This window comes from Lathyrus oleraceus, chromosome 6, assembly GCF_024323335.1.
Source record: "Lathyrus oleraceus cultivar Zhongwan6 chromosome 6, CAAS_Psat_ZW6_1.0, whole genome shotgun sequence".
Classification (NCBI taxonomy): domain Eukaryota; kingdom Viridiplantae; phylum Streptophyta; class Magnoliopsida; order Fabales; family Fabaceae; genus Lathyrus; species Lathyrus oleraceus.
In genome coordinates this window covers 90,796,995-90,809,026 of record NC_066584.1, presented here as the reverse complement: position 1 = coordinate 90,809,026, position 12,032 = coordinate 90,796,995, and the positions used below count along the sequence as shown (strand labels likewise).

General features: G+C 31.8%; 2 protein-coding genes across 2 annotated transcripts; one reads left to right on the top strand and one right to left on the bottom strand.

Moving 5' to 3' along the window:
* Positions 1-3,397: 3,397 nt before the first annotated feature.
* LOC127091353 (S-protein homolog 74-like) lies at positions 3,398-4,339 on the top strand. Its single transcript, XM_051029971.1, has one exon. The coding sequence runs from the start codon at positions 3,652-3,654 to the stop codon at positions 4,120-4,122; it is 471 nt and encodes a 156-aa protein (XP_050885928.1). The 5' UTR covers positions 3,398-3,651; the 3' UTR covers positions 4,123-4,339.
* LOC127091352 (glutaredoxin-C5, chloroplastic) lies at positions 4,198-7,937 on the bottom strand. The gene is made up of 4 exons (XM_051029970.1): positions 7,434-7,937; positions 7,283-7,357; positions 4,969-4,995; positions 4,198-4,560 (listed from the first exon to the last, which is right to left on the bottom strand). Exons 1-4 carry the CDS (start codon positions 7,789-7,791, stop codon positions 4,484-4,486), a joined length of 537 nt encoding a protein of 178 aa, XP_050885927.1. The 5' UTR covers positions 7,792-7,937; the 3' UTR covers positions 4,198-4,483.
* Between the last annotated feature and the right edge of the window lie 4,095 nt (positions 7,938-12,032).

Here is a 12,032-nt window from a genome sequence, read left to right as displayed (position 1 = left end):
TGAAATGGCATGGTTTATGCAAAAATGGCAAAAATACCCTCATGCACACATGGCCAATGGAACAGTGCGAAATTGTGATTGAAAATGCATTCAAAACCTGTTTAGAGGCAAGTGTAATTGGTTTGAAGTGAAAATAATGCATATTTTTCAAATGGATATTTTCCCTCCAAAATTCAAATTAATTCAAGTGTAAAAATGAAATATTTTTGTAATGAGAATTGGTGAAATATGATGCATGATTATGATAGTAGAGATCAAGAGAAAATTGCTCCAAAAAGAACCACATGAATTGGCCTTTTGGTTCAAGAGTTATGCTAGCTTGAAGTTCAAAATCCATTGATAATGATTTGATCATAATTTCCCAACCACACATGAGAAATGGATGTTCTTGGACGTTTTGGAAAGGTGAGAGCAATATCTTCAACTTTCATGTTGGACAAAATTTGATTTGAATCTTTCTTGGACATGTAAATTTGAGGAGAAGACCTTTCCATTTTTGGCAGTTTGAAATTACAGGTCACCTACTATTTTTGGAAACTTTTTATCTGACCTCAAATCCTTCAAGGTTGATGCTTGACATGTTATATGAGACTTGTATGTACATGAATGAGGCCTCTCTAACCATCTCACACCTTCAAATCCCTGATTAAATGCATAATTGACTTGTGTTGACTTTCTAGGGTTTCAGTTGACCTAGCTGTGATCAGATGAAATCCAAGCCTCTACCACTTGAGATCTTGATTCAAAATGATATCATGGTTCATATGAACTCTTGATGAATGATCATGGTGCCCAAATTCTTCAGAATGGCCACCATCTATGGCTTAATGAATGCCTTTGACTGGCTTGACCTAATGTTGCTTCATCTGCAAGTAACAAGGTTATATGACAATATTTTTGTACCTTTGGTTAGCAAACAAATGAAAAGCAATGATACACAAATGCAAAACATGCTTGGTGATCAAGAACCGCTCTCAAAAGATGACCCACCCACAGGAAAGAAGGCAAAGTGCACAATGATCCTTGAGGCAATGATATGATATGATATGATGCCATGAGGGATCTTAGAGACAAAATTGGGGTCTTACACTTACCAAGGCCTCTGATTCCCCCTGCCCTCGCAGGAGGAACATGCACACATGTACTTTTTGACCATGACACAAATGTTTAAGAGTCAATGAGGGGTACAACAATGATGAGTTAGTTAGTCTAGTAAATGGAATGTTGATATGAATGCCTTATAGTATGGCCATTTCCTTCATGAAGGATCAACACTTAGGTCATGCATTTATAAAGGAAGGATGACCTATCTATACCGAGTATCCATCAGTAAGGTCTTAGCCATCAATGTTCTGACAAAGAATCGAGGGTCTTAATAGCAAACATGTAGACAAACAAACAGTCTAGATTATTTGGTTATCCCTATGGTAGTTTCACTACATTAATTTCACTATTAATCCTAAAGTACAAATATTAATCCGATTTAAGTTGCCATCAACTCCATTTGAAACACAATGGCTAAGAATCAAACTTGAATACATGCACCAATCGACAGGTCACTCGGCTTCTCCATCAAATATGCCCTCAATCACTTCTCCCTTACATATCTTGTGCTTGTGGAGCCGCGGACTAGAATATTCTCGCTTAATCACTTCACTTTTGCATGCCTTATGCTTGAGGGACTTTAAACTAGAATATTTCCTCTTAATCACTTCGCCCTTACTGACTTTATGCTTATGGGTTATGGACTAGAATGTTATTGCTTAATCATTTGACATTTACAAACCTTGTGCTTAAGTGACTCTGAATTATAATGTTCTTGCTTAATCAATTATCTCTTACAGACCTTGTTCTTGAGGGTATGAGGACTGAAATATATATTGCCAAACTCAACTATCATAAAAAGATCCTATTGAAATGATAAAATACTCTGCCTGTTAACTTTTCAACTCTTAAGTAACATAAGGAATGTTTGAATAATAAGAGAGTGAGATCACATGGTTATCACTTGATCAAGTCATGTTTTAAACGAGTTTAATAAGAGTCTCTCAATTAATAACTAAAGTATTCGTTGGTCCTTAGGATTTACCCCACCTCTTGCATTAAAGGAGAACTCACCCTAGTCATTCTACCGGTGAGTCAAAGTCAAGAGTCGTGTATTCATTTTTGTAGGCATTAAAATCGACCTCTCCGTCGACTTCTCCATTAGACAACCAGGTCTATAAATACTCAATTGATCATTTGGTAAATTCGTTTGTTTTTTACATATCAAAACCTAAAACGCTCTTATACTCTACAAGTCAAGTTGTATTTACAACAATTATGGACAAGTATAATAACATTTATTGTACTTATTACAATTACAACAAATACTTTACATTTTTCTATTTAAATAGATAGGCATATTATGAGAATGAAGGCATAATTATAAAAGTAAAAAGTATTATTGGATTATGGATCTCTTTGTTTCATTTCTTTATATATATATATATATATATATATATATATATATATATATATATATATATATATATATATATATATATGTATATATATATATATATATATATATATATATATATATATATATATATATATTAATTTTATATAATTTTTTTTTAAAAATTCATTAAATATAATTTATTAAAAAATGTTTAAATGAAAAATATGTTTAAATCATTTGGCATAAAAATTATTTGAAGTATTTTATTCTTTTGCTATAACTTAAAATTTTAAAAAATCATATAAGTTTTAAGATATTTTAAATATTTTAAAAAAATTCATTCTTTAAATATTTCATTTTAAAAAATAATGTGATTATGATTATTTTAAAATTACTTAATAATAAATATTAAATTATTGGAAAAAATTTATAGGTAATGCACTGTGAATATATAATAATATTATACACACATCCAATCAAAATCTTAAAAAATTTATTAAAAAATATTTTAAAAATAAAAATATAATTTGACGAAATATACGTTCCTCATTGGTTAACATGTAAAAGTATTTTAATAAAAAGCAAAATTACTTTTAAGAGTGTGAAATAATTTATACTTTTTTTGAAAAAAATTATAAATTTAAAAAAGAAAAATTAACAAAAATCATTTTTAATCTATATTAAATGGGCCCATGCCAATATAAAAATATAAAAAAAAGGGTAATTTTTTTATAAATATAAAAATTATTATAGTACTATTTTAGGACGGAAGCGTTATGCTTATCACATGGTTAATATTGTCTATTGCCATTGTCATTCGATAGTAGTAATAGTTAGTAATTACTGTATAATGAAAAAGTAAAAAAAATGTTAGAAATAATTAGGAAATTGAAAAGTTTCGTAAGTTACTATAATATCAAAAGCCACATCTTTGTTAAAATTCTTGAAACCCTCCCTCTTCTTTCACAACCAAATTTTGCAGTTCTCGCCTTCCCAGTAAGAAAACATTGCTGTTCTAGCATTTTTCTTGGAACTTATAAAGTATTAGAGTTCATCACTGATTATGTACAAATCCTTACACTTGGCCTTGAAGTAAAAACTTCTCATGTCTTTTTAAATACCAGCATGCTCCATCATAAATACCAAAATCTCAAGCAAAAAAGATTTCCAATCTATAACACAAATCTTCCAAAGCAACAACATTAAACATGGAGATGAAGAAAAAGAATTCAAGCAGCTATCTTTTGGCACCAGTATTCTTCATTTTGGCTTTTACCTTTCCAACTATTTTGAGTGCTTCTTCAAATTCTTATGCAACAAAAGATCATCTGTTCCCTGAGTTCATAAAATGGCATGTATATGTTGTCAATTCCTTGAGCTACAACCAAAACTTGTTCGCGCATTGCAAATCATCAGAAGATGATCTTGGCGTCAATAACCTATCTCCAGGTTCAAATATCACTTGGAGTTTTAGGACAGATTTCTTTCACTCGACAATGTTTTCGTGCTATGTGACTAAAGACGGCGCTTCTCTTAGTTTCAAGGCTTTCTGGTATGATGCTCGTCTTTTTGACAAGTGTGATTGGAAGAATTGTATTTGGGTTGCTAAAGACGATGGAGTTTACTTGAAAAATTTGAGTCGAAGACTTGATGAGTTGGTTTATAATTGGAATGCCTGAAAGTAATGATGATGACGATGCTGGTATTTTTATTTTTATTTTTGTTATTTTCAATAAATCGTACCGTAGATAGAATAGGTTTTAAGGATTGATCATGTTTGTACTCAGAGAATTGCAAATCAGTTATACAAACGATCAATTGAAGAATCATTACATAATGAGGAAGAAAAATATAAACATAAATAGTCTTTCAGGTATGAAAGTTGCCCATTTCAGTTATACAAATCCTCCAACTAGAGATTTATTAGAGTCTCACTAAACATCAATCTATAATGCTTTGAAGTTTTCAACTGACATGTGCTCCGCGGAATCGGTAACCAGATCAGATTCCCTTTAGGACGAGAGTAATATTGTCAAGGTCTTAGCTCCCCTTATTTTTAGCAATAGCTTCAGATATGAGAGTTTCAAGTTCTCCTTTCCTATACAGCTTAAGTGTATCTGCACAAGTAAAAACATAATGTCAGAAACAAAAGGTGAATACAAAGTAAACTTCACACTGTTAAGATTTTTATTGAACTGTGTATCGCATCATGAATACACAAGTGATAATGTGGTACAGTATTAATGCAATTCCACAAGCATGTTTTTTCGGCAAAAGAGGCTTCAAATGGTTAACTGAAAATCGTGAAGCAAATAGTCGTGATAATTAGCACTGCTCAAATCCAAATTCATATATACATGCAATTTACATTTGCGGTTATATAGATTATGAAGTAAAAGCAAAAGAATGTAGAAAAAATTAAAATACTTCAATCACTAAGGAAAAAAATGATGTTTTGAACAGCCGAGACATGACATCTCAGCTAAATAATGAATAATACCAACAATAACACAAGGAAAATATACCTGTACATCCACCAATGTGTTTGCCACCTGCAATGAGAAAAACGTTAGGGTCGGAAACAAACTTTTTTATTCAAAATATAAAATTAAAACCACAGTAAAAGACTTGCGTAATTTTATATTCGCAACATTGTTCCTGCAGTCCCTTAGTTTAATTTCAGATAACGATTCAATCTTTTATCTTCTGTTTTTTTCCAATTTGATCCATTAAAACTTAAAAGGCTAATACCATTATCCTATTTTACATTTGAAAAAAATCCAAAATCCCAAAAAAACTCGTAAAAAACCTAGAAAATTCAGATCTTCATCAAAGTATCATGAGAGACAAGTTAGAGATTTGGTGGTGGAAGAAGAGAAGGAAGAGAGGGCATGATAACGATGACAAGAAGTTTAATGCATTGTGGTCGTGTGAGAGGGAAAAAAAGAGAAAAACAAAAGAATGGAATTTGAATTTCTTATACTTTTTTAATGAAGAAATAGGTTTTCTCATGAGTTTTTCTATGAAAATTCTAGGTTTTTGATAATTTGTTTGTAAAATAGATAAGATAATTCAAGAACACGGGAAGAATTGAAATAGTGTATCAGGGTTTAACATGAGAACTCTCCGCAATTGTGAATGGTGGGTGTGGCCTAATTTTAAGTTGGATATTGAGAGTGCCTACAACTTAACGTATTGGAGTTTCTAAGATTACATTCTTTACAGAAAGGACTTTGGAGTTAGATGTAAAAACTAGTTTCAGATTGCCTCTCAACTTGTGTGCAAATACTAGAGATCACCCTGAATTCTTGTAGATTGTTACATACCTAGCAATGAAGGGGGATTCAGTCTGGGAAAATTTGGTGTCTGAAAATATTGCCTTGGAAATGAAGTGGCAATGACATTCAGATTTTTCTGGTGTATCTTTTGTCTATTCTTCTCTAACTCCCCAAATATTCAAAAGTCTCTCCTTCTCCACTATTTGGAATAGTTTAGGAAAACATCTTATGACACATCAATAAGTTGTTTTCAGCTTATTTCCATACACTCTCCAAGATAGCTCATGAAAACAGTTTATACTTTATAAGACAACAATTTGACTTTATTTTATCTTTTGACACATTGATAACACTAAGAGTAAAAATGTTATTTTTGACCGGGAAAAGCACTGGATAAAGGGAACTTAAACCATGAGATTTCTATTGAAATGTTAGTCAGCCCTTTTCATTGATCAAGTGATGAATTTATACAGCTTTTTTATTCCTTCTCCTAAGAATGTGGATCATGCAGTCAGATGACCAAGCTTCTGGAAATTGGAAATAACAAAAACAAACTATGGAGTATTCCGCACAATCTCATAACCGACTCTCCAAGACCTCAGGGCTGGATGTCAGCGCACAAGTCATGCTATCTTAGACTTTCTGGTGTATTGTTTTTGTAAATCCTTCTCGAATCCCCCAAATATTAAAAAAAAAATCCTCTTTAACAAATCCATGGTTATTTCATGGGAGTTTGTGCGTTATTAGTTTTTCTCTTTACTTCTCACCCCCCTGCAGTTGTTGTTCTCTTAGCAAAAATCTCTCCTTCCAGATGAAATTTCTTTTTCTATTGAAAAAAATAGCTGACACTTTCAGCTTAGCTTATATCCTTCTCTCTCTTAGTTTCATAAATCACTAGATATTAAGCACATTCAACATGCCTTCAACCCATACTAGTGGTCATTATATGTCCCTATATATATCATATCATTTTACCTTTGCAATATACTCACTTGAGCTGAACATACACAGAAGTCTACAAGATTTTGACATATCTTAGTTTTGATAACTTAATCAACATGATTGGAATGTATAAGCTGGTAAGCTCATATTCTATCATCTTAAATATCTTCCTTGGGCTTAAAGTAGAACTAATATTTCATAGATAACGGAACAAAATACTACTATCACATTCAAAATAAAAGTTTCTCCTTTTCTATTTTTTCCCAAAACAACAACAATGAATCACAGTCAATATATTGGTATAAATACTCGTGAGACTGATTATGAGAGCTTATGGAAATACCTTATGACATGTCCCTAAACTGTTTTTTTTTCTAGTTACCATAAGTTCATCAGGATAGCTTATGAAAATAGCTTCTACTAGCTTATCTGAAAACAGTTAGAATTTAATTTATCTTTTGATATAAAAAGAACTTATCGTTAAGCCCTTATATGATAAGCGCTTAATCAAGTTGTTTATCCTAACAGGCGTATAGGTGTAGTCAGTTACTACTTGTATGAGTATGATTAAGTAAGAATAGTGCAAAAGAGATTATGGCGGTAGTCAGTGATTGCTTACCAATAAACACATTTGGGACAGTGTATTGGCCAGTGAGTCTTTCCAAGAACTTCTGCAATTGTGGACCTTGTGGACCTAAAATGAAATAGTGCAAAATTAATTAAGATAGACACATGAATTTGCAGGAATAGTTAGGGTTAAGCTGAAATACCCATTTCGTCCAATTCGAAGACCAGCGGTTGAACACCGAGCTTCTTAAACAACGATTTCACCTCAGAACAATAGGAGCACCAGGATTTGGAGTAAACGACGACAGGGTTTTCAGAAAGAGTGGTTTTGATGGTTTCTTCGAGGCGAGAGCCGAAGGAGGAAGAAGAAGAGGTGGCGCGAATGAGAGTGGGTGCGCGTCTTGTGATTGAGGATGATACATTGGTGATGGGTGAAGGGATGGAAATGGGGTTGGAGAGAGTGAAGATTTTGGGGAGAGATGAAGAAGAAGAAAGGGTGCGAGAAGGGTTGAAGTTAAAGCGAGGAAGAGTGAAAGTGTTGGCCATGGATGCCATACCCATTTAGTTTAGGCTCTGTTTCTATGAATTGAAGGAAAAAGATGCTCACCTAAAGCTCAACCATTTCGATTATCTACCAACTCTGTTTATCGAGACAAAAATACTCAAACTTAACTTATTCATTTTATTATTCCAATTATTAATTATCATCATATTATATTGATGATGAATGTCATCAAAATTTATATAAATTCTAAAATCCAACTTATATAATCTATTTGCGTTTGTTTTTATTAAAAGGAATTAATTGAAAATTTATATTTTAGTCTCTTTAATATAATATGATAATAATTAATTATTAATTATATATTTATTAATTTTTTATTATCTAGATTATTTTGTAAATAAATTATTAAGTAATATTTTTTATATAATAAATTAATAAATTTTAATTTTAATTTTTTTAAAAATTAATATTAATTAATATAAATATTAAAATAAGTTATTTGAGATTAAGACCTATTTCTCCGACCTTCAAGCTAGATGCATAGCTTAAAAACTTTCTAGAACAATGCTTTGGGATTGAAACACAACTATATAATGACTTTTTCGTCTCAATATCCTTTTTTTTTAAAATATTTAAATTCTAAAATATCTTAAATTAAAAGAAAATTATTTAACTACACTCTTTTTTAACAAGCTCGATCATTTATTGATAAGAATATGAAGTAAAAATTTGAAAGAGAAAGTTCAGTCTTTCAATGACCAAAGAATCAAATGTATTAAATAAAAAAAATGAAAAAATAATATAATATTAATGACCTCCTTCATTCATTGGCCGATGTCCCATATTTAAAAAAACTTAATATTCCAACAAATTGGTATCAACAAGCCCGATTGCGATTTACAGACAATTTGTAATGGTAAATGGTAACACAACATCAACGCAATTTCTAGTGAATCTATCGGTTTTCAAATGCGATAACTACGAGATATGCATGACAACGGGGGTGGGTCGGGGATGGTTTTTACCTTCCCCAAACTCAAACCTGAATCCTTAAATAATCTATGTTCCCTGCCCCAAATTCAAACGGGGATGGAGAATCAAAATTCAAACTCATCCCAAACGGGTTCGGGTTAGGTTTGGATATCCCCGCCCCGCCACCATTCATTTAATGCAATCAAATTTTTTAATAGAAATATTTTTTTTTTGTAAATTAAAATTACATTACAAATAATTAAATAAAACAATCTAAAAAATTCCATACATAGATTTCAAATATTTGAAATAATAAATTAAAATTAAAATATCAAAACATTGACCACATATTTAATATTCTAATTGATCAAAAATAAATAATAATGTGCATAATGAAATAAACGGGACGGGTTCAGGGGTGGGTATTAATGTCCCCATTACCCGACCCGTCCCCATATTTCATAATCGGGAAAAACCCAAACCCGAATCCAAACCCAGTCAAAACGGGTTTTCTCCGTCAACTTCGGGACGAGTGCGGGTGGGTACCCGCGGGTACAGGTTATGTTGTCATGCCTACTACGAGAGGTGAATTGTGCAAATAAAGCCCATCTTCAGATTTCAAGATGTGGCTGAAATCGTGAGTGATGGAGTACCTGCATTGGAAGCGAATGCAAATGATATTCAGAAGGTTACACACAAGGAACAAAGGAAGAAATATTGAAAGACTATTTTCTTGATTCATCAATATGTAGATCCTAACGTTTTCGAGAAGATTATTGAAGAAGAAATGTCTAAAGAAGTGTGGGATCAGTTGAAGAATTTGTATGGAAGAGATGAAAATCTTAAGGGGGTGAAGTTGTCGATGCTGATAAAGCAGTTTGAGATAACACAGATGAAATAAGATGAATCAGTTGTTGATTTCTTCTCAAGATTAGTGTTACTTATGAACCAAATGAAGGTTATGGTGAATGAATCAATGATTTGTAGAAGATTGAGATAGTGTTGAGATATCTGAGTGCAAGTTTTGATAAATTATAATGTCTATTGAAGAGTCTTAGAACCAAGCTAAGATGAAGTTAGAAGAACTTCAAGCTTCATTATAGGCTCATGAGATGAGGTTGAAGTAGAGGAAATCAGAAAGGAAAAGGTGGTTGAATAGGAACTACAAGCAAGATTCATCAATAAGTATGGAAAAGAAAAGACGAAACATAGAAAGAATCTTGCAAATGATGAGAAGTCAAGCAATAATTCAAAGAATCACTTTGATTGAACCAAGAAAGTCATAGACAACAAGTATTTGAGGAAGAAAGTTGACATGAAGGAGGTGTAGTATTACAACTGTCAAGGATTTAGTCATTATACTCGAGATTGTCGAAGAAAGTAGGAGTCAAGAGAAAAAGATAATGACGAAGTGTAATATGAAAATGCAGGAGAAAGCGACTCTGATGATATGTTACTCATGGAAAATACTTAGTCGAATAATGAACAAACCAACATTTGGTACCTAGATTCAAGATGTAGTAACCACATGACTGGTAATAAAAATGATTTCACCAAGTTCGATGAATCGGTCAAGAAAGTGATCAGGTTTGAATATGACAGGCATGTCACATCAAGTGGAAAAGGAAACATAGTTGTGGTGAGAAAAGATAGTAAGAGGGTCAGTATTACTGACGTATTGTATGTACCTTCGATGACATGCAATTTGATAAGCATGGGTCAATTACTTGCAAAAAGGTATAGCATAAATTTGAAAGAAAATCATATGAAGGTGTATAATGGTGAAGGACGGATGATCCTAAGCACACCATTGTCAGATAACAAAACCTTCAAAGTAAAGATCAACATGATTAATCATCAATGTCTTGCTTCGACTGTTGTTGAAGGCAAAAATTGACTATGGCATCACATGTATGTACACCTAAATTTAAGAGGTCTATGTATGCTCAACTAGAAGAAGATCTTGTATGGCTTACCTCAAGTGAAGAAACCAAGTCAGGTATGTGAGAAATGTTGCAAAGTAAAGCAGGCTAGCACTGCTACAAAATACACCTTTGGTAACACCATATTACTACAATCGTTTAAGCAAACATAAAAATAACTCATCTTAACGCCCCTGAATTTTTTTTATTTTACTAAAAGACATTTCATCACGATTCAAACTAACAACCATGGTGATAGATGAAAGGTTACATGCTTCGAATTCCAGCACTAACATTTTTTTATTTTTTCGTTACAAAATGGGTATTATCCATATATTATTAAAATTATAATAAAATTAAAATACATATCATCATGGTTAGCATCAGAAGTCAATATGAATAGTACTTCCATTTAATCACAGTTTCTCTTAGCAACTATGGTGATAAGTTATACATATAAGTGAAGTTAGAAAAACTGTTAGTAAAGAATAGTCGTCTCTCACAAAACACAAAACCCTAACACCTATCTCTTCCACATCCAACATACTCGTCTCTCTTCTTCTTCTTCCATAGACTTGTCTTTCTTCTTCTTTATACTAAAAGGTAATCAAGATCAACATTGTTTCTTCTTTATCTTCTTCTTCTTTTTCTTCTTCTTATAAAAGGTAATCATGTTATTCATATGTTTTCTTCCATTTTTATTTGTATAGGTTCTAATATTCATCACTTTTGAAGAACTTTCAAGGTACGTCATTCCCCGACCTACTCCATCCATTTGATGTTACAAAGCATTTTCATTTGGCATGGTGTTTTTTTTATTTCGGTTCCACGTGATACAATATCTATGAAATGTATGTCAAATGTATCAAAATGCTCATTAGCAATTTTGGGTGAATCGATAGGAAGTTTGTAAGGGTTTGAATAATGATTATAATGTGAAGGTATTTACTCACATTAGATTAGTTTACTGATAGTATTTTGTAAATGTAATCATGTTATTCACACGCTTTCTTCCATTTTTATTTGTATAGATTCTAATATTCATCACTTTTGGAGAACTTTCAAGGTACGTCATTCCTCGACCTACTCCATCCATTTGATGCTATAAAGGGTTTTTATTTGGCATGGTGTTTTTTGATTTCTCTTTCACATGATGCAATATCTATGCATTGTATGTCAAATGAATCAAAATGCTCATGAGCAATTTTGGGTGAATCAATAGGAAATTTGTAGAGGTTTGAATAATGATTACAATGTAAGTTTTTACTCATATTAGATTATTTTATTGATAGTATTTTGTAAATGTAATCATGTTATTTATACACTTTATTCTATTTTTATTTGTATAGGTTCTAATATTCATCACTTTTGAAGAACTTTCAAGGTACGTCATTCCTCGACCT